A 23,390-nucleotide genomic window follows, 5' to 3' on the forward strand; every position below is an offset into this window, starting at 1 on the left:
GGACTGCAAGCTGGCCAGTTCATACGGACAATTCCCTTCTTCTTCATGTGCCTTGTCCGTTCCAAACGTTGGCAATCAACATGGCTATTCTGACTTTGTTTGCGGCAGATCTGAATAGTTCAGCAGATGACAATCCGAACCATTGCCGCAAGTTTTGGAGCCACGAGTGTCTTCTCCTCCCTGGACCCCTTCTGCTGTCTATTTTCCCTTGGACGATCAGTTGTAGTACTCTATATTTATTGTGTCTCATAACGTGACCCAAGTATTCCAACTTTCTTTTCTTTATACTTATTCCTACCTCTCTCTCTTTACCTATCCGGCGTAGTACCTCTTCGTTGGTCACGTGCTCAGTCCAGGATATACGTAATATACGTCGGTAAGTCCACATTTCGAAGGCCTCTACTTTTTTCATCAATGTTGCGGTCATTGTCCACGCCTCCATTCCATATAACAAAACCGGGAATACATAATATTTCAGAAGTCGAATTTTGAGAGGTAGGGTGAGGCTTTTAGAGGTGAAAATTTGCTTCATGCTAGTGAACGATGCTCTTGCCTTTTCTACCCTTATACGTATTTCCTTCGCTTGATCCCAATTTGAGTTAACTGTTGTTCCCAAGTAGATGTACGAATCCACGTATTCAATTCTTTCATCGTCTAATATCAGTTGCTGTGGTGGTTGTTGGGTTTTGCTTACTAACATCCATTTGGTTTACCAATATATAGAGGAGGTGGGACAATTCCCACCTCCTCTATATATTGGTTGACGATTCTAGCACGGTGAGGACTCGCGTTGTCGTCCATAAAAATAAAATTAGGTCCAATGAAAGTAGCAAAAGATATCACATGCTGATCTAAAATACTTGTTATGTATCTTGCAGCAGTCACAGAACCTTTATCTACAATAACTAAATCAGTATGGGCTTCTGAACTGATACTAGCCCAAACAACCATAACAGAGCCCCCCGATAACTTATTCTTTTCGCAATATCACATTGAAAATTTCCGTGTCTTCTCCAAGCCCTTTCTCGGTCGTCTGGTGACTTTAGACAAAATCTGGACTCATCTGAGAACAATACATTGCTCCAATCTGCATCACTCCAGTTTTCATGTTCTCTTGCAAAAGCAAGGCGAACTCTGCTATGTTTTATGGATAGTATTGGAGATAGGACTGGCCTTCTGGATAATAAATTACCTTCTACAAGTCGTCGACAAACTGTCTATCTGCTTACATCCACATTTCTCACTTCGCTCAGACGATTTGCCAGTTCAACTGAAGTTAGATGCCGATTTCTCAAACATGATGAGACAAGAAATCGATCATCTCTTTCGGATGTTACCCTTCTACGACCTGATTCTGGTCTTCTTGTGAAGTTACCGGTGTCGCTAAAACGCCGAACTGCTCTTTGAACCGAAGATCGACTAACACCCAACATTTCAGCTGCATAATATTGGCTACGACCATCTTGAACTAAAGTCACCGCCCTTGCAGCATATGTCGGAGTTAGAGACATTTAGGAAGGATAATTAAATAAAAATATAACACGTTTTGAAAATAAAATCACTACACTAGTATGGTTGATGAATTAAAATCAACATTCAATAAATATCTACTTGCTTCAGACCCTTTTTGACAAAAACCTGAAATACCAATTTGCTTTAAGAAATATAAAAAGCAATATTAAACATATTATTTTATTTCTCGTATACGAGGGTACACCTAAATTTACATACGTAATTTAATGTCTCTAAAATTATACAACTTTAAATAAATAAAGAATAAGGAATGGATCGATTTTTTTGCACATGAGTGTATATTTAATAATTTTAATATCGTGTATTTCACCGTGGGCATTGATTTGAACTCTAATACTGCTAATAAAGTCTATCAATCATTTTCTGTAGCAGATTCTCCCATTCTTCTCTATAGGCAATTGTAAGTTCATGATCGGTTTTAGGAGGATTCCTTCGGATTTGAACAGGTCTGGAGAGCACATCTCATGCATGTTCAATGGGGTTCATGTTAGGACACATCGCAGGCCACTCCAAACGGTGAATACCTTCTGTCTTCAGGTAGTCATTAACCGCGGTTCTAAAATCCGTGTGATGTACTTTTGTCTTGTTAGAATCCGATCAATAACCACCAATTCTGTGCGTCCACCTAGCATAATACCTGCCCAAAACATAACACTGCCATCAACGAAAGGAAAAATGGGACGAGCATGTGCTAGTTGTGTAGCTCTTTATAACTTGGCAAAACCAGATCAATTAAATGGGTATTAAAATAAAATAAAAAACCATAACAGGTGTATTTTACATAAAAAAGGCGCAAATATGTGACAAGGATACGAATTTATATAAGTGTTTAAATCATGAATTCGAGAGGTGATGCATAAATTTTGAAACTATGGTTTCACTAATGACAAACCGATCCATAATGCGCCAAAAATATATATTTATACCGATGATCGTCTGGACATAGAAGAACAACTTACGGACGAGCTTGCATCGTTGTCAACATACTACAGGGAAACCCAAATGCACAAAAAAAAATTCTCCTTCTTCATAATGGTTATTTTTATTTTTGAACTTACTGCTCTAAACAAATCAATCGACCTGCCTTGATACCAATTACGTAGATTCTTCAACCAAGAATTCTGCCTTCGGCCAACCTTCTTCCTTCTTCTTCGTTAAACCTTTCCCGATATTATGAGTCTCATTTTGTAGTGCACCTGACTAAATTTGTATTCTGGCAATGCCGCCATAATTCAGGTGTATGACAGGTGATTTAAAGGACCACTCAGTCGTTCACTGTCATTACAAGAATATTGTACAAAACAATAAAAATAAAGTAACAATCGAGTCCATTTCTTCTAAAGAATACCTGCATCATAATGTGAAACAAGATTCACCATCATATACACAAGTATACGATCAGAATCAACAGGTTATTATTACATATAAAGTGCACCAAAATTTTTTTTTTTTTTATCAAGAGTAGTCTTTTTAAAGTTGAGGAATTTTTTGGCTAACCAAAGATTCAATGTAATATCCACTCTATTATTCTTATTTATGACTATATCTTCTTATTCATGATGCCCAAGCTTGGACTCCTAATGTTTTCTTAATCAGAAAGCTGAAAGCTTTTGAGAAGTGGCTTTTTAGGAGACTTTTTATATGAACGAAATGGTGTTGCTCAGAATGGGAAAATATACATAACTTTTTATCACCATTAAAAGAAAAAAGACAGAATATTTGCAGAACATACTTAGAAATGACTAGTACGAGTTGTTTCAGTTGATTATGCAGGGTAAAATCGAAAAAAAAACGGGGTCCTCGTAGATGACCCTGAACAAATATCCTGACTGAAAAACATTTGCAACTTTACGTGGTTAAACACACAGAACTTTGAAGAAAAGCAGAAGATAGAGACGAATTTGCAATGTTTATAGCCAATCTTCATTAGTTTAGTCTAATCTAATCTAAAAAGAAGCTAACAAAAAATTAAGATTCTATTGTGACCACAAATGCATATTTCAAAAACATTTACTATCTATATTAATAAATAACAAATTTTCGGCACATTTGTACAAGGATTGTACTATTAACAGCTACATAATTAAGGCTTTGAAACCTATTTATTGTTCATTACAGACACTACTTTGTAATATTTATGTATAATTATCAGCTAATTATTTTTATTTTCATTTTTACACATTAAATCAGTAGATATAGAAAGAAAACTAAATATAACACCAAAAACTTATCCTTCTAAAAAAGTATCTACAAATTTATACTCATTATGGTGGAATTTTGTTTGTATACGTACAATTACCATGGGTATAAACCTAAAAAAATGAACATATATGTGCAAATAGTTTACTGTTTAAGTATTCATGACCATGTTATACAGTGTGACCCATTTGGACTTTGGATTGGAAACACCACCCTAAAATTTGAAGTTCGTAATCCATTTTAACCAATTTTATTTTCAAATATCATGTAATAAAAGGTCTACTTCGAGACATAATTTAAAATGTTTATTCAAATTTCCACGGTAATAATACACGGTACTACATACTTTTTGTCAGTCGAAAATGAAGAATTTTTATTATAGATTTTTTTATTAAAAAATTTCTACCCGAGTGGATTTAGATTGGCATTAAATAGGTGTGACACAAATTTTACTAGACTATATTTATTAATAGTAATGACAATTTAAAATTTTAGACGAATCAACTTAAATCACACGTGTACGAATCAAACATGTAATGTGAATCAGTCTCTTTAATATTTTACGATTTTTTTTACTTGTTCATTATGCATGCGGTAACTAACTTTAAGCTGATTGTCTAGAGCATGATCAATTCGTATTTTCCCAAAAGTCTTTGCAATTGTAACTGTTTCTAAATGCGTTTTACTTAAAAGGTGTCGTTTTATAGATTTGTGCAAATTAAATCTGAGTAACCCGTACTATTCCACACGTTTTTCTCACTTATATTAAATAATATACACGGAAAATAATCTCGAGAGAGTTTTACAACCTGTCAACCACTTAAAGGAATCGTATATATTTTTGTTAAAATAACGTGTACATTTCGTCGACTTGGTTTGAATTTCCAGTAATAGTTTTGGCCTGCCTACAGATATAATATTACACTTTTCTTGAAAGCTTTTTGAAAATCCACATTTTAATAAATCGTACACAATACAGCACTGTCCATTACTGTTTTCCTGGCACGATTGAGAACTTGTACACGGTTGGGGTAAATCTGAATTCATTTCGGAAAAACTATTCAAATTAATATAGATATATATATATATATATATATATATATATATATATATATATATATATATATATATATATATATATATATATATATATATATATATATATATATATATAAACACGTGAAACGCAGCAAAAACTACTCGAATTAACAAAACACGGCAAACGCGCTCTATTACAATGTGATATGCGAATTACTCCAGTCGCCTTGCCTATGATAAGTAAATCTGCAATTCTTAAAAATGCCGATCCAAACCTATAAAAATTGAGCCCGAGGGTCGACGTATGCTGCCGAATTGAAGCGATGCTAGTGCGAGCAGAATGGTTTCAGAAAATGCATCTAAAGATAATATTACAGTCACCGTGCGCTGTTGCCAGTAATTGTCATTCGTAAAGTAATTTAATGATTTCTTGAAAAACATATTTTATCTTTAAATATTTGAATTATTACAAATCAATTTGAAATATGATTATGTAATTTTAAATACTGATAATAAATTTTAGATTTTAGGGGATGCAATGCATCCCTTGCATCTATGCACCGCACGCCCATGGTAAAATACCAAGAACATTTAAATGGATTATATCCAAATACAGGCGTTACTTTAGTGTTTTTATAAATTTTACTTCGATTTATATAAAAATATGCAAAAGTTCACTAGTTGCATAAAATATGAAAATATGCTCTGGGCATATTTGCCTAAGTGTGCATATCACATAAATTCAATTAAATGCTTAATTTAAACAGCGTATTCTCTCTATTTCTCTTTAGGTGTTGTCTTAGATATATAGAACTGACATTGTGAATAGCTTCTATTCAATAGTAATACCGAAATAGAACTCTTATCTTAAATACGATCCTTGCCAATAAAACTTTCGGTATATACATATAAGGGGGTTGGAAGTGCGTGCCGCCACCCCACAGTAACCGATTTAAACCGAATTTCAACGATCCTGACAGGTGGTTTCCTCTAGATATGGTCCAGGAGCTGCTGTAATCGATAAGAAAATTTTTAGTATTATTTTTACGATCCTGTTGAAAGCTATAATGCACTTTATACAGAGTAACTTAAACTATGTATATTTTATTATATTCTTTTTTCAAGTATTCGATCCTAGATGGCCTGGGGTATCTTTATTTTTTTTTTTCAAATTAAATTAAAGTTCTCCCGCTCTCGCAATATTATTTTATGATTTATGATGGTGTTATTTCCTATATAAATGTGGTAGCCTTGGGTACTGACTTACTTTTTTTACAGAGAATCTCCCTGTCATATCCCATTGCCAGCTTCAATTGGGTTAGTTATTTCTTTTTTTAATTTTACTTTTATTGTGTTATTCTGGTAAATATTTTCGATCATTTTAATTATTACTAGAGGTATCTCTCTTGCGTGCAATAAGTGGATAACGTCCTTTAATTTGACCATGTCAAATGCCTTCTTCAGGTCCACAAAAATAAATATGCCGGTTTGTTGTATTCTAATGATTTCTCCTGCACTTGCCTCATTATAGCGTTGTGTTGGAATTTTACAACATTAAAGAAGTTTCGCTGTTGAGGACGCTAGGAATAATTTAGGCAACTTTTTACGATAAAACCTTTATTTCCACAAACACAACTTACACTAAACTGATTAGATTCCCACAGGGAAGAGCCACTAATATTTTTCTGTAACTTAATTTATATTTTTCTACTAACAATTACAATTTTTTATTGGACCGACCAGAAGTCACCCTTTTTGCCCGACATTTTATAACGAACTTTTTGTTTTTTCTAACAACGCGCAGGCGTTGGAATTTCAAGTTTTTTTTTTTATTATTGGCTTGGCTTGAAACCTTTAGCCACGTAATTAAATATAAATATTAGTATTCATTCATACAGGATTGTACAAGGAGGACACTTTTCACGCTCAGGGATTCATCAGAGCGGCTTTATTGTAACAAACAAGACATAAACCACGGTTAGGTAGGTGGGCAACATATATGGTAAACATACAAAGGAAATGTTCACACATACGATCAATTTTACACTAATACCTTTAATTTAATTTTTACAAGAAATATCATAATTATTTTAAAGATTTTTATATTGTCTTCACTTAATAGAAGATTTACGTTTAATGGTGTACTTAAACCCTCTTTTATCAATTCTTTTCAAATCAGCTATACTAGTTCCACACTCACATCGGTCTGTTGGGAGAACTCCTATTTTGTGTAGATGTTTCGGAAAACATCCATGATCTACTTTTAATCTTAAGACAGTTGACACTGTGTTTCTGCTTAGTGTGACATCTTTGTAAAATTGTTTTACATCTACTGTTGGTTGTAATTTGTATAAAGCAAATGCCCCTGCTTTCACCAAACTGAATCCATTGTCTGTCCCATTTAAATTTAATATGTTGTTTGATATAGGCAAGTAGGTCACATGTGTTAAATTTTTCTATCACCATATGTGGATGCTGTAATGGATTTTTAGCTATAGAATCAGCAATAGTATTGCCAACAATATCTGAGTGTCCCTTAACCCATAGAAATTTAGTACCATATGGATCTGATAGTTTTAGTAACTGTTGAAAAATTTCTAATATGAATATATTGCTATTTATTGTGAATTTCAAGTTAAACATAGAACACATTGTGTCACACAAAACATAAAATATGTTAAAATATATTGTGTTGAGAATTTATTTCGCCAACACGTTGGTGAATGATCTTCCCGACCTAAAATCTTTTTGTTCTTCTATTAGTAATATAATTTTATTCAGTTTATTATTCAGGAGTTCGTTGGGCATTCTGTCCTCTCCTGGTGATTTTATATTTTTTAATTCCCTTAATTTTTCCTTTACCTCTCCCTCTTCAATGTTTATTTCTTCGTTTGTCGTCACTTGTGGTGTTGGTGGTTTATTATCGCCACCTTTAGCAAATATGGATCGAAAGTAGTCTACCCATAATTCCTTTTTTGAACGTATCTCGTTTGTGTTAATTCGTTTATCTCTTTTCTTTGTCCTCAGATCATTCTCCATATTTGTCTTTGTGTTTTATAGAAGTCATGTTCCATCAGTTTTGAGAATCTCCCCCAGTGTTACCTTTTTATTTGTCTGACCAAAGTATTTGTTTTATTTCATATTCGTTTATAGTGGTTGTATGCCTGTTGTGTTTGTTGTGTTCTGTATTGTAAAAAGGATTTTTTCTTTTCTTCACTTCTTCTCTAAACAATGGGGTTTTCTTTTTTGATATGTTAGTGTTCGTAATTTCTGCAAGTGCTTTTGGTGCTGCGTTAATTCTGTTATTTGTCAGTTATTTCCAGCTTTCCTCGATGTTATCGTTTTCTAATATTTCATTCCCAGCAATCTTCTTTGATATTCTTTTTCTGTATAAGTATTCATTGGGTTTCGCATTTAGTCCTTAGACTATGATTTTTGTTTATGTTGATGCCGCTCTCTTGGGTGTGATGTATTTCCTAATGATTTTTATTTTAAATAATACTGGGCTATTCTCACTACCTACATCTGCTAAGTTGAGGCATCTTACGTCGATTATTTTTGATGGATGTTAATCTCTGTTGGTTATATAATAATCTATTATATATCTTTGTCCACGGGTGATATTGAATGTATATTTGTGTTGTTCTTTTTGGTTAAAAAGTGTGTTGTTGTTGTTTTAAGTTCGATATTCATCATCATCATTATTACTGCTACAGCCCTATAAAAGAGCCTCGACCTTCCCAAGTCTATTACGCCAGTCAGTTCTATCCATTTCCAACTGTTGCCAGTTTGCTGCGCCTATTTTTCTACCATCCTCATCTACACCATCCCTCCATCTGAGTTTTGGCCTACCTCTACTTCTACTTCCCACAGGTTGTGACATAAGGATTCTTCTAGGAGGGTTGTTCTGCTGTGACCTTGCCAGATGTCCTGCCCATCTTAGTCTTCCTATTTTTATAAGGGATACTACGTCTTTACCATCAAATATATGTTTATATCTGTGATATATCTCGTAGTTGTACCTCCTTCTTCAAATATCATTTTCACAGATGCCACCGAATATTCTTCGGAGGATCCTTCGTTCAAATATAAGCAGGAGGTTTTCATCTGTCTCGGAAATGGTCCATGTCTCCGACCTATATGTCAACACTGGTTGTATAAGTGTTTTGTATATGTTTATTTTTGTTTTTTGGCTTCTCATATTGTCTACTCAGTCCAAAATAGCATTTGTTTGCTAGGATTATTCTTCGCTTGATTTCTTCCTTCTTGGTGATCAGGGAGCCTAAGTATGTGAATTTGTCCACCACTTCAAAGGTAGAGTTATCAATCGTGAATTGGTGGCCGATGTTTCTGGCTCTATTGTTGGGTGTTGATGCCATTATCTTAGTTTTCTCATCATTTACTTGCAGGCCCATATTTTTTAAGGCATTTGACAAGGTGGTATACATTTCTTCTAGCTAACGTGTTGTGCGGGCAACTAGGTCAACATCATCTGCATATGCCAAAATTTGGGATAATTTATTAAAAATGTTTCCTCTGTTGTCTATTTGGGCATTCCTGACTGCCTTTTCCAGAGCTATGTTGAAAAGGAGACACGCCAGTGCATCTCCCTGTCGCAGCCCAACGCGTTTCAAATGCCTGTGATTGTTCGCCCTGTATTTCGACTTTGCAAACAACTTTACGCATTGTAGCCTTAACCAATCTTATCAGTTTATCGGGGATGTGGAATTCATCCATGGCTTTATACAATTTATTTCTTAGGACACTATTATATGCTGATTTAAAATCTACGAAAAGATGGTATGTGTCGATATTGAATTCATTAGTTTTTTTCCAGTATTTGCCTTAGCACAAAGATCTGGTCTGTTGTTGATCGACCAGGCCTAAAACCACTTTGATATTCGCCAAAAAGCTCCTCTGAATATGCACTTAGGCGACCATATAAAATACTCGAAAATATTTTGTATGCTGTATTAAGGAGGGTTATTCCCCTATAGTTTCTACATTCCAATTGATCACCCTTTTTTGTAGCGGGCAAACGATCCCAATACACCACTCTTCCGGGATTTGTTCCTCATTCCAGGCTCTCAGTATGATTTTATATATATGATTAGTCAGAGTAGTACCTCCACATTTAATAAGTTCCGAGGGTATACCATCACTTCCTGGAGATTTATTATTTTTTACGTGTTTAATTGCATCCCGTACTTCTTGAATTGATGGAGGCTCCAATGGTGTATTATTGCTTGCTCCTGGGAGTGGTTGATTTGGATCTTCTACTTCGATAGTAAGTAGTGCTTTATAGTGTTCCACCCACCTTTTCAGTACTTTTTCTTTTGTATTGAGTAATATGCCCCTCCTTATCCTTACATGTTTATTATCAGTTTTGCTTTTAAACATTCTCGTTATGTTTTTGCTTAATTCCAGCTATTACTTGGTTACATATTCGATAGTTAAATCCCAGTATTATCATTTTCCCTCTGACTTGGTTTACTACTTGTCATTCGTCATAAAATGTTTCCCTTGTTGTTTGAGTCTTGTTATGTTCTGGGCCGTATACTCCGATGATGTTCAGGTGTTCCTTCTCCATTTTTCTTTGTTGTTATAATTCTTTCTTGACACTCTTTGATCTGATTTTGATATCTTTGGTGTATTAGCAAGGCTACACTTTCTTTGGCCCTGCTCTTTTCTACTCCACTGTAGATTAGTATATATTCTCCTAATTTTAATTGCCCTTTTTCTTCCTGTTCTGTTTCCTGTAGAGTGCATATGTCTATTTGTTTCTATTTCAGCACTTTAATTATTTCTTGGCGTGATGTGTTGATTTATCTAATATTCCATGTAGTAACTCTCATCTAGCTTTTGCTTTTGTCCATATTTCTTGCCGTGATAGTTTTCATATTATCAATCCGGTTCCAAGGCTTTACATTGTTTGTTTGAGCAGTATTCGTTTTTACGATTGATAGGTTGCTAACCTTGCCAATCACCCTCCACATTTTATAAGGGGTTGGGACCGGCTGCATTATCCCAAGTAGTGTTGGATATAAAAATGTTGAATGTTTATACTAGATTAGAAAGCACTTATAATTACTGAAAGACGTCTAAAAATAGGTTTCTATCATTTTCAACGCCAAAATTCCTTTTTATTGAAGAACTGAAAGAAGCAGAGAACGTTACAATAAAATAATAATTAATGAAGAACTAAATGAATAGTTAATTGAGAAACAACTCCTAATTATTTCTTTCCAGTTTGATCCAGCTCATAGACTAACAGCTCACCGCTGAATATTCCTGGAGTGTTTCGGCTTTCAGTGCAAAGTTTACGTTTATTTAGGTTGAGTGGATGATCGATCCTCCTTGCGCGCATCTAGAGGCCTTTTGAAGTGTGATGAAAAGCGGATTTTCCGATTTCCGACTATTTTGCAGAAGAAAATGAGGAAATGCTCATTGTACTGTGAAGTGCCGTACGGGAACGATTGCGGTGAATATGCTTTGTTTTGCTCTATTGACCGAATACAGGCGGTGAATTGAGAAATCCGATTATAACCTATAAAAATGATCTGCATTGGAAAATTGGGGATGTTTGTTTATCATTAGCTTAAGTGTACTAGAACTAATAACGTGTTATGCAACAAGTGAGGTAAGTCCTTGTGATGAAAAATTCGTTTGTTTATTATATTAATTGTTATAAAGATATAGTGTATTATGTTACCATATCCTTTTGACGTCTAAAATAGTCAATGATATATATATATATATATATATATATATATATATATATATATATATATATATATATATATATATATATATATATATATATATATATATATATATATATATATATTTTAGTGGATTTTCTTGGGCTTAGGTTCATAAAAAAATTTGATTTGATACTAAGACATTTTCATATATTTTTTCGACGTTTCGGCAGGAAATCCAAGCCTTTTTCAAGAAGTAATATTGACTAAAAAACATTTTATGACAGACATAATACGATTTAAAAGTTAAACTTTTGACTTACCAAGCATGTAAAAATTTCAAATCAGTCAAAAATTCAAATTCAGTATCAAATCAAATTTTTTTATGAACCTAAGCCCAAGAAAATCCACTAAAAAAATATATATTAAGGTTCAAGAACTAAACTCAAACAATATATTTAGGCATGGGTGAAAATGAGCCTTTCTACCTTGGTATTGAAACCAACTTCGGAAAAACAACCATCCAATAGATGAAACTCTACAAAAAATTATTGACTAAGAGGACAAATCAAAGCAATCGAAGAATTTTTTTACTTAGATGTAAAACAGAAAATTTAATACCAAACTTTTTAAATTTAAATATAGAACACATTATTCTTAATTCTGTAAACCTTGCACGTAAATTTGGTAACGTTTTTACTGTATTCACAAAACAAACTTTGAATTTACTCATAGCAGATACCACTATCTCATTAAAAACTTTAGACTCGGAACTAGAAAAACTAGAAACAAAATTAATCGAATCATTACCAGTTGCTACTTTTAATACATTTAAAGAAACATCCATACAATACAATGAACGTATTTTTTGTAAAATTCGCGATAGAAATATCAAAAAAATTAATATGCTATCATCAAAATCAGATAATAAAAATCTCAATAATAAATTGCAGGATACTTGGTTAGAAAATTTAACAAATGTAGAAATTCCCAATGACGTACAAGATGTTTTAAGTTTAGGAGATAATTTTGCAGTTCCCATCCGTAATAAAAATGATATCCCAACATCAGAAATTATTTGTTCAATTTAGAGTTCAATTTCTAACTTAAGTACCAATGTACAGGATGATATCAGAACTAAATGTTGTAACATTTTGACAAACTTTAAAAACAAAAACAAATACCCTTTTGAAAACAAAACAATACAAAAGAAAATTAAAAAGACAAAAGCTTTTTTAAACGAGAACCCCAATTTAGTTGTTCTGAAACCTGACAAAACTAACAAGACTGTTATTATGGAGTCCGAAGACTATGACAGTAAAATGGATTCTCTATTGAATGACAACACAACATACCGTGAAATGAAAAATGATCCTACAAATATTTTCCAAAAAAGAAATAACGAATTAGTCGACAGATGGGAAAAAATGTGCTACATCTCACCTAACACTGCTAATTCGCTCAAGATACATAATGCTGTAATTCCAAAAATATACGGTCTACCCAAAACACATAAAGAGGGTGTGCCGCTGCGACCTATTGTTTCATGCATTCAGTCTCCTTTTGAAAACCTTTCAAAATATTTGAAGAACATTATTTCCAACGCAATAAATAAAAATCCACACTATTTAAAAGACGCTGATCACTTGAAATTAAAACTCAAAAATATACATTTACCTCCAAATTATAAATTAGTTTCTCTCGATGTGGTATCTTTATACACCAATATTCCAATAGCTTTAGCGAAAGACATTATTAAAAAAAAGTGGAATGAAATCAAAGCGTTCACAGACATCCCTCTAGAAGAATTTCTGCTAGCAGTCGAAACAACATTAAAGTCAACCTATTTCCTATATAAAAACAAAATCTTCCAACAAACAGATGGATGTGCTATGGGTGCTAGCATATCCAGTGCCATCGCTCAATTAGTTTTAGAGCATCTAGAGGAAATTGTTTTAAATAAAATAGATTTTAATATACCTTTTTTCTATCGCTATATAGATGACTGCTTGAGCGCAGCTCCAGAGGATAAAATGGATATTTTACTAAATGAATTCAATAACTTTCACCAAAAACTAAAATTTACATTAGAAATTGAAAAAAATCATCAAATTAATTTTCTGGACCTGACCTTACATAGAGAAAACAGCACTATAACTACTTCATGGTACACCAAAAAAACCTGGTCATCGAGATATCTGAATTTCAACTCTCATCATCCCCTGTCTCAAAAGAAATCAGTAGTTATCGGACTCGCCGATAGAGCTATTAGATTATCCGATCCTATTAATAGACCTCAGGCCATTAAAAAAGCAAAAACAGCACTAACACTTAATTCATACCCACACCACCTTATCGACAACACTTTCAAATCGCGACTGCATAAATTTTACAATAACAATAATAACAATGAAACCAACACGGTAAAGAAAAACTATATGTCTCTTCCCTATATAAAAGGATTATCAGAACAAATTGCAAATCTTCTGTCCAAACATAATATTATGGTTGCTCATAAAGGGCACAATCTTTTGAAAAAGAATTTTACAAGATTAAAAACAAAAACCCCTCTATTAAAAAGATCGCATGTTGTATATGAAATTCCCTGCTCGAATTGTGATGGAGTTTATATTGGACAAACCAGTCAGCTACTTAACTCAAGAATACGTTCCCACAAATATGACAAAAAAAACTCAACCGCCCTCACAAAACATGAAAACGAAAAAAAACATAAATTTGATTTTGAGAAAACCAAGATCCTAAAAAGTGAACCCAACAGGAAAAAGAGAAAGCTTCTAGAGTCTATACAAACAAAAAAAAAATAATAATGCAATAAATGATAAAAAAGATGTCAAAAATTTGAACAAAATATATTTTAACTTAATTTAAAAACACATAAAAAGACAATCTCAGAACGCCTATGATGTTAAAATAACTGGTTGTTTAAACGATAAACTAACTTCAATAAACAACACATTAGATTTAAAATATATTTTACATGTAGTGACTTAGTGGGTATGTCCTATGTTTTTAATATTATTTTAATTGTGACGTCTACTTGTTAGTAACGAATTTTTACATGCTTGGTAAGTCAAAAGTTTAACTTTTAAATCGTATTATGTCTGTCATAAAATGTTTTTTTAGTCAATATTACTTCTTGAAAAAGGCATGGATTTCCTGCCGAAACGTCGAAAAAATATATGAAAATGTCTTAGTATCAAATCAAATTTTTTTATGAACCTAAGCCCAAGAAAATCCACTAAAAAAATATATATTAAGGTTCAAGAACTAAACTCAAACTATATATATATATATATATATATATATATATATATATATATATATATATATATATATATATATATATATATATATATATATATATATATATATATATATATATATATATATATATATATATAATTATGCTCAGTTTGATATATGATTTTTTCGTGAACAGATTAACGGATTCCTCTATATTTTTTTTTATTACGTTGGACAAATGTTTCCTCAAATTTCTCTTTTGAGCTTATATCGGGCGGAAGAAAAAATGTTTTTCTTATGTTGTTTTAGACACTCTGTAGGGAGGAAAAGGTACAAGTCTTGGTTTACATCAAAACCACGTTTTAGTCTCATACTTTTTGAACATTTTTTTTTTAATTTCCCTAACATCTTTAAAAACAAAGAAAATAGACGGTTTTATTCTTTAACATACTTTTATTATTCTTTTATCTGAAACAATACTAAATTAACAATAAAAAGTAACAACAGGTAATAAAACTTAAAAAACAGAAAGAAACAACGTAAACTAATATCGCCTGTTTTTCGTTCTACTTTTAATAACAGCTTTACATCGCCTAGGCATGCTGGATTTGGATTTGGTCTATGAAGTTTCAGATATCAATAACCATACATTATATATCTAACAGAGAAGCAGGAAAGGGCTGACGAAGTCTTAATTGTCTTCCAACAATATCCTATGGGTGTACAATAGGATTCATGTCGGGCCTGTGAGGGGGCCAATTTAATGTCAATATTTACCTCACTTAACCTAGATACTCCTAAAACTTTTTATCTCAAAATTTTTAATAAATTCTGCTGTAGGTACGTTTTGGCGCTCATGCAATTTGTGCAAATTGGTTTGTGCATGCCAATTTGTGCAAATTAAACTGAACGATTGCATTCATTTTCACGGTCAAGTGTCGTGCACAAATTTGTCTACACTACAAGTACAGTTTAGATTGTCATTGAGTAACGATGGACAACGAAGACGAATTTTCATCAGCATCAGCTGTTGTTTGTTTAATTGAAAAGGTAAAAGTGGTTAAAGACAAAAAACCAAGAAGATCGCAGAAGAGTTGGATTGAAAAAAGAGCCACTTACTCTCATTTAATTTTATAAAAGATTAAAAAATGCACCAGATGATTTTCGTAATTACCTGCGCATGGATGAGGTAATCATGGACAGAACACGTCACAAACAAAGAGGTTCTGGGAAGGATGACAAGGAAATGGAAATTTTAAATTCAATAAAAACAAGAAAATTAGAATATCTCGGACATATTACACGTGGAGAGAAATACACCTTGCTCCAACTGATTATGCAGGGAAAGATCCAAGGAAAGAAAAGTATAGGGAGGAGTAGAATGTCATGGCTGCGCAACCTGAGAGAGTGGTACGGATGTACATCAAATGAACTTTTCAGAGCAGCCGTCTCGTCCGAATAGCTATGATGATTGCCGACCTCCGCCGTGGAGATGGCACTTGAAGAAGGATGAGGTAACTGATCGACATTTATTATATTTAGTTACACCACCTTTGAGTTTTTAGCGACGGGAAGAACATATGAAGATCTCAAGTTTTTTACGTGTATTTCCAAATCCGCTCTCTGTCGTATGATTCCTGAAACGTGTGCTACCATTTACAGTATATTAAGGAAAGAATCTTTAAGAGTAAGTGAAATGTATATTAACTATTTTAGAACAATGCGTTAATCAGTGATATTAAAGTTACGTAAATATTGTGAGACTGTTTTGTGTGAGTCACTATCAGCTTCTTCAAGTTGTTGAGTATGTGCTGGTTGCGTATGTTGATAATACGATCCTGTTTGTGAACGTGGTTTTATGTGGTGCTGAGAGGATAGTCCTGTTGGTAAAAGAAACGTCAGCAAAGATGACGTGATTTGATGATTATATGATGGCGCTGGTTGTAAACATGGTTGTATTTGCTGATTGTATAATGGCTATGGATATGCGTGCATGCTGCTGTTGTATTTGCAACAAACAGTTGCAATTTAGAGTTCTGAGTTGCGCCTCATAGAAAATATCATTTATTAGTTTCTTTGCGTGAATTGTTTGTTCTTGCGTAAGTTTTCTTAACTTACAGGCCCATGCTTTTCCAATGAGCGTAAACTTGTCGTCAACATTTCAAGGCGTTGTAAAGCGTTTCTGAATTACATCCAGAACTTCATCACATTTGTCGATACGCGTTTTTGCTGCTCTAGATGAAGCTTGTAATATTGGCCGAGGTGTAAGCGATTCAGATATAACTGAATCTGGGGTGACTGGTTAAGACTCATTATCTACTTCGGATTCTAAATAGTCTTCTTAATAAATAGTATTCTAAAAAAAACTAGTAAATCATCCGCATACTTCATAGAAAAAAACGTAATTAGTAGCTATGCACAATGAATTAATTTATTTTGCAGTTTCTGAAAACTACAGATAAATGGAAGAAAATTGTATTAGATTTTAAAGAAAGATGGAATTTTCCACATTGTTTAGGCGCTGTGGACGGAAATTTAATTTTTTTATCACAGTTTCTCTATTTGCACTTTCTTCAACTGCGCGCATATTTTTAACTAGAATATCATAAAAGAATATCAAAGCTCAATAAACGGAACCATGAACTCTTTTTCGTTCATTGACATTATTATTACAAACAAAAAACACAAAATAACGTATAACACAGCCTATCTATGCAGGCAGTTCTCTGTACAAAGTTTGTTTACTATTATTCGTTAATTGATTCACGAGAAAATAAACTATCAAAATGAGCATAATTTTTGGTGATGTAAAACTTTTGAGGTTAAGTTTATATTATGTTGAAGGTGGATTTAGCTTTTTTGATGCGCACTTTTATCTTCTGGTTGTTGGTCCATTATTCAGTTATTATAATATATACTTGTTATATATATATATATATATATATATATATATATATATATATATATATATATATATAGTTCCTTTCTACTGGGATTTGGTTAACGTAGAGTTGGCCTCCTATTATCTGTTATTTTTTTTCTTGCTGCTTCTGTTCTTTTCTTTCTTTAAACTGCTTTTCGCGTCGTAATTTAATGCTCTTTTAAAATACTCTCTTTGTACCATGTCCATTACTGAACGTTGGCTATTATAATGGCTATCGTACTTTTATTCACCGCCGCTCTGAAGAGTGACGACGAAGACTGATTAAACCACTCACGTACATTCACAAACCTTGTCGAATGCTTTTTCAAAATCTATAAAGCACGTGTACACAGAATGACTAATGTCTCTACTTTTAAGCAAGTACTTGCACGCTGAATGGTACCTCTCTTGTTCCAAGATTATTACGGAAACAAAATTGCGTATCATAAGACTGATTGTTCTATAGTAGGAGCACTTTTTTGGAAGCACAAATACCCCTTCCGTATTAAGGCACTCTCTTTTCCACAGGAATTAAATTATTTATTTTTGTCTTGTTTTTAAATTGTGTTGGTATAAAACTAAAATTATGTGTTGCAGCGTGTAAAATAGAAACAAAATGAGCAACAACCTAATAAATCAGAATAATACCTGGAAAGGGGTAAGCAGTAATAATGGAATCATCAGTTCAAAATACCAAGTGCCTGAAAATATGAACTCGCGAAACGCAGTAGTGGAAATTGCTCGGACAGGAACCAAAACCGTTGTAGTGCCTCGACATAGACCTGACAGAGAAAAACTTTTAGTGATATTGATAGTAGCCCTTCTGGCGTTCTGTGGGATGCTCATGATTATGGTTTTTACTAGAAAGAATCAATCTTGTACTGGTAAGGTCTAATTCAAATATGCGTATGATTGTAAAACTAGTGTAAATTCCAATTTTTAGTGAAAAAGAAAACTATTTGTTTGACAGAGGAATGTGTTCGAACAGGTAAGTTATTTTATTATATATTTTTATTAATATTTGGCGTACATTAAAACTTAAAATGGAGTCTTATAGACTAACTGCTAAAAAATTTTAATTACGTATATTGTTTGTCGTACGGTTGGATCATCCTAAATATTGCCTGGAGTTCCAAGATGATTTCCAGCCACAGCTCGTGAGGATGAACGAAGGTTCTTCTATTCCATCCTCTGATTAATTGAGAAATAATATGAATTTTATTTACACCGACAAGAGGTTCACCGACAATTTAGAGTACTTAAGCAGTTGAAAATTTTTTCATTTAGTTATATATATCTTACATGAAAGGTTTAGTACTCTATGCACAAAAGGCACTTCGATTGTTAACAGACATGTCGGTTCCTCAGGCCTCTATGTATAAATAAGACTACTCTTCTCAATGCATTTGAATACCAGCAGAGTGTCGACTCTTTGACTGGTCACGGATCCCTTCCGGACCCTTACTTGTTTCGGCAATCATGTTTTGACAGCTAAGAGTTCACTTTGGACCGTTACCTCTCAGGAAATAATTTTTCCTGAAAGAAAGTTTTTTCGGACCTTTACTTATTTCGAACTAATGGTTTAGCGGCAAAGTGTTGGTTCAGCTCGTTCACTAATTCGAGGAATAACTCTAAGTCCGCTCGAGCTTTTATTTATTCCTGACCGTCGGTGATCTATCGGAACACTGTGGCAATTCGACAAGATCTGAAATAGTTCTAAGTAGATATGACTTTTATCTATTTCAAACCAATATCTGTCTGAACAGTGATGTGTTCTCCTCGAGCTGTTTGATAGTCTTTGTGAAATAAGTCCGTTTCCAGACTTTTCTTCATCTCGTACAATATAGTCGAACAGCCAAGTGCCGAATTTCTTCACTTTTGATTTGGGGTGATCTTAAAGTCGTGAGACCTTGTATTTATCCCCAGCAATTAAAAGAGATATGTAACCTTCGTGGCAAAGACTCGCAGTTCGATAATTATTGGTACAGGTGAAAAATAAAACGGAGTTTCGCAAAAACTGGCTACTCAGCCAAAATAGGTCTTGCTTGGTCAAGATTAAGAACTAGCGTAACCTCCAATCGCTTCATTGTCGTGTTGTTCTGTCTCTGATTGGTATTTCTTTTTTTCTTGTTGTGTTTATGTTTGTCCTGTTTTAGGTATCTATCACCTCTTTAGAAGTTTGTTTTGTTGGATATCTGGGTCTCAGTTTTATGTCTCACTGGTGGTTTTGCATCGGTGGATGTTGTTCCTGCGAAGGAGGTAGATGTCCAGGGTGGTCGGAGGTGAAAGATTTGGAGCTAAAACGATCCTTTTCGGAAATTAAATGTAATGAATCGCAGTGAGAACAGCAGTGGCTGTTACCTCCCACGAGACAGGTATAATTGTGCAATGGGATCGGGAAACCACAGAAAACTAATCCCTCGCTGTTCGTAGCAAATTTCGAAGTGAGCTATTTAATGAATTATGGTAATAAAGTGGAGTTGTCTCCAGGATGTCCATGTATTCATCAGGGAGTTCGTTGCTGGTTAAGGTCAGCAATTAGTGGGGAGGAAGGGGAGTTTTCTTTTAGGATTTTTGATGAACACATTGAGAAATGATGAGCAGGTAGGTCTTGATTATGTTTTCGGCTCTGAAGTTTTGGCCTCTGATCGTTTTGATTGTATAACTCCTACTCGGAGAGGAGAGCCTCTCATTTATGGGTTGGTTTGATTTGAATGCTTGATTAGTGTTTACATACCGTATTTTAACAGTTCATTTAGTGTATGGTGTGTCTTATTGTGCTGGGGTTTTCCTGGTTTTTAATTTACATTTAATATCTCTATTTTCTTCTGCTGACTGCCAAATTAGTTGTAAAATATATAGACAATAGTTGCTCATACTCTTAATTTTCTTCTAATATTCCTTCATTGCAAGTCGGTATATTATTTATATATAGTATATAAATAGTATTAGTTCAGACTCTAAAAATATTATGAATTTTGCTAATATTATTAATTTACGACCCAAAAAAAGATGCAGAAAACATTGCCGCTCCTACTCTCGGGCTTCCCCTTAAACTCTCTCTTATAGAGGGGGTTTGTTTGCTAATATCTTATTCATTCCCAAGTTCAATAAACATGCCAAATAAAACCAGATTTTGATTTTAGCCTCTTCTTTATTAGCAGCAATGGATCACAATGTTGATCCATGTGTAGATTTCTTTCAATATGCTTGTGGTACTTGGAATAAGGTTCACCTCATACCCGAAGATAAAAGTTCTATCAGCACGTTCGAAGTCATGGCTGATCAATTACAGGTAATTCTTAAAGGTAAGAGTTTCTGAAATTATTTAAACACACTAATAAAGTTGTTAAAATATTCTTCATTGTCATAGAGTTAATTCTGTTCTATTCTATTATTTAGAGTTGATTTTTGTAGAATAGCTTTTCGCCCTTGCAGGATCGACAAGCACACGGAATGCTAAATATTTAAGTAGATAATTTAAGTGTGCTTGTTGATTCTGCATGGGCGAAAAGCTATTTGGTTATTGCTTGTTAACTCAATGAAAAAGAAAGATACTTCTTTTTTTTAATAGTAAATTGTCAAAATAAGTTCAAATTTTCCATTTAGGTGCACTATTAGAGAAATATGCATCATTTAACGAGGACTCAAAGTTACGCTAAATCTTCGATTACTCGAATTAAAATTTTAAATAAATTTTGAACTATAAACTTTTTATATATCATATATAGCATTTTTAATGTATTTTTTGCCGTACTTTACGATGGGTTTAGTATTAAATTAAAATATTCAAATTTAAAAATTTATTTATAAAAAAATTGTTTATTAAAATTGGTACTACTTCTTCAGAGAGGGGATCTACATATTCGTATTCAGGGAAAATTTGTACATAAGGTAGAATAGTTTTAAACTATCCACTCTTATATGCATACAGAAACATACCCACAGCTGCCGGACGTCATAAGCTCTAAATTTTTAACGCAAAATCTAAAATGCAATATAATATAGGCCTTTCGTGATATAAAAAAAACGGGTTTAATACTTACACCTTTTTGAGTACCCTGTATCAAAATAAACTTTAAATATATTATTTACTTAGCCACATATGAGAGGTATAAAATCAAAGTCGGCAATCTCCCATTTTCATAATTTTGGGAGACCGCGAAAAACTGTAGAAACTAAAAATTAAATTAAAACAATCAAACTGATGAATAATGATATAAAATTTGGTTTTTGATCGAATGTCCAGAAAGAGGAATTTAAGAAATTATTTAGTTTCCTTTTTTTAATAGTTAAGTTGGAGATTGCCGTTTTCGTTTTGCAATGCTTGGAGATTGACGGATATGAAAATGATCTATAAGGATTATTGTAGATTTTTATAGACTTCAAACAGGCTTATGATTCAATTAATCTTGCAACATTATGGAAGGCAATGATCGAGCTCGGCGTACCCAAGAAACTAGCTGCGGTAACACAAATGTGTGTAAGTAACTCTTTTGCACAAGTTAGAATAGGGGGAGAAATATCAAATGCTTTCTGCGTAAATTCTGGACTGAGACAGGGAGATCCGTTGTGTCCATTGTTGTTTAACCTGGCCAGTATGTCATGCGAAAAATATATCCAAAAATCAAACCAGACATAACTGCTTGGGGAGCAAAGATCATACTCGCCTTTGCCGATGACGTAGACAAAGTAGCACAATCAACATTAGAAATTAAGGATATTTTCTCGAGCTTTGAAGAAGCTGCATTAAACATTGAAAGTGGAGACTTTGAGGAACTTTCAACAACGGTAAAGTTATAAAAATAAACCTGCCTTAAATAATAAACACTTTGATCAGGAACTTTGAGAAAGACCAAATTTTTTTGGCAGTCAAACGACAAAGTGACTAGGTCTTTGCTTAGACAAAATGCTTTCGCTCGAAGTTTGTGTTTCGTTCACTTACCTCTAAACATTTTGAGCAAACGTCTGTTCTTGAAGTTTTAAAGCTCAATTATAGTTTCTGTTAAATATATAGCGAAAATACGATCTCTTCACAGTCTCCGATGGAATTGTCTGAGCAGTGTACATTGTGTGGTTTATAATTCGTGGAAGATACATTCTTTTCGTCACTGAACGGCATTAATGGGATTCAGTACATTTTGATTGGTTTATAAACTTTTACACTCCTTCCAGCTTATCCTGATATTTCGCAGTTTTTCGATCACCAACTCTGCGTTCAATCGGTACTTGGCCTGTTTCATTAAATCATTTTATCACATGGGAAAGCCTGTGTTTTGCTATCTCCAGCACGTTGAAAAAAGCTGCTTGGCACGCTGGAACTTTCTCCTTGGATAAAAAATTACGGATGAAACATTTTACGTGGTGCTTCTTTGAAGAATACTTTTCATTTTTCGGCCGACGACGGACAGTACGATTCACAGTGCAGTATTTCAAAATAAAGGCATCTTGAGTAGCTTTATCTTTGGTCTCATAGAATAAGCTATGAAATTTCTTTATATTGTTTAAAACAAGAAAAAGTGGAGATTGCTGCCTTTGATTTTACACCCCTCATATCACTGAATAGACAAACTTTTTAAAATTAAATTTTTACCCGTATCCATAATATACCTTCGCGTCAACGTGACTCACTCTGTTAAATATACTAAATGTACATTTTTAAAAAGGTTCAAATAAACTTGTCAGCATATTTTTATTGATAAAACTTTTACAGTCGCAGATATACGAGCTTT

General features: G+C 33.4%; 1 protein-coding gene across 3 annotated transcripts in view; it reads left to right on the forward strand.

The window, feature by feature from the left end:
* Nucleotides 1–3,743: 3,743 nt before the first annotated feature.
* LOC140439241 (neprilysin-1-like) overlaps nt 3,744–23,390 on the forward strand; it is a 61,917-nt gene continuing 42,270 nt past the window's right edge. Inside the window, exons 1-4 of one of the 3 annotated variants that reach the window (XM_072529034.1) lie at nt 3,744–3,958; nt 18,256–18,542; nt 18,602–18,646; nt 20,805–20,966. In XM_072529034.1, coding sequence (XP_072385135.1) covers nt 18,275–18,542; nt 18,602–18,646; nt 20,805–20,966 — 475 coding nt within the window. In that variant the 5' untranslated portion in view covers nt 3,744–3,958; nt 18,256–18,274. Of the gene's footprint in view, nt 3,959–11,100; nt 11,411–14,360; nt 14,558–18,255; nt 18,543–18,601; nt 18,647–20,804; nt 20,967–23,390 lie in introns of those variants that run through there. The other 2 variants (XM_072529032.1, XM_072529033.1) reach the window with 2 other exon arrangements.

The sequence above is a fragment of the Diabrotica undecimpunctata genome, chromosome 4 (assembly GCF_040954645.1).
Source record: "Diabrotica undecimpunctata isolate CICGRU chromosome 4, icDiaUnde3, whole genome shotgun sequence".
NCBI classification, from domain to species: domain Eukaryota; kingdom Metazoa; phylum Arthropoda; class Insecta; order Coleoptera; family Chrysomelidae; genus Diabrotica; species Diabrotica undecimpunctata.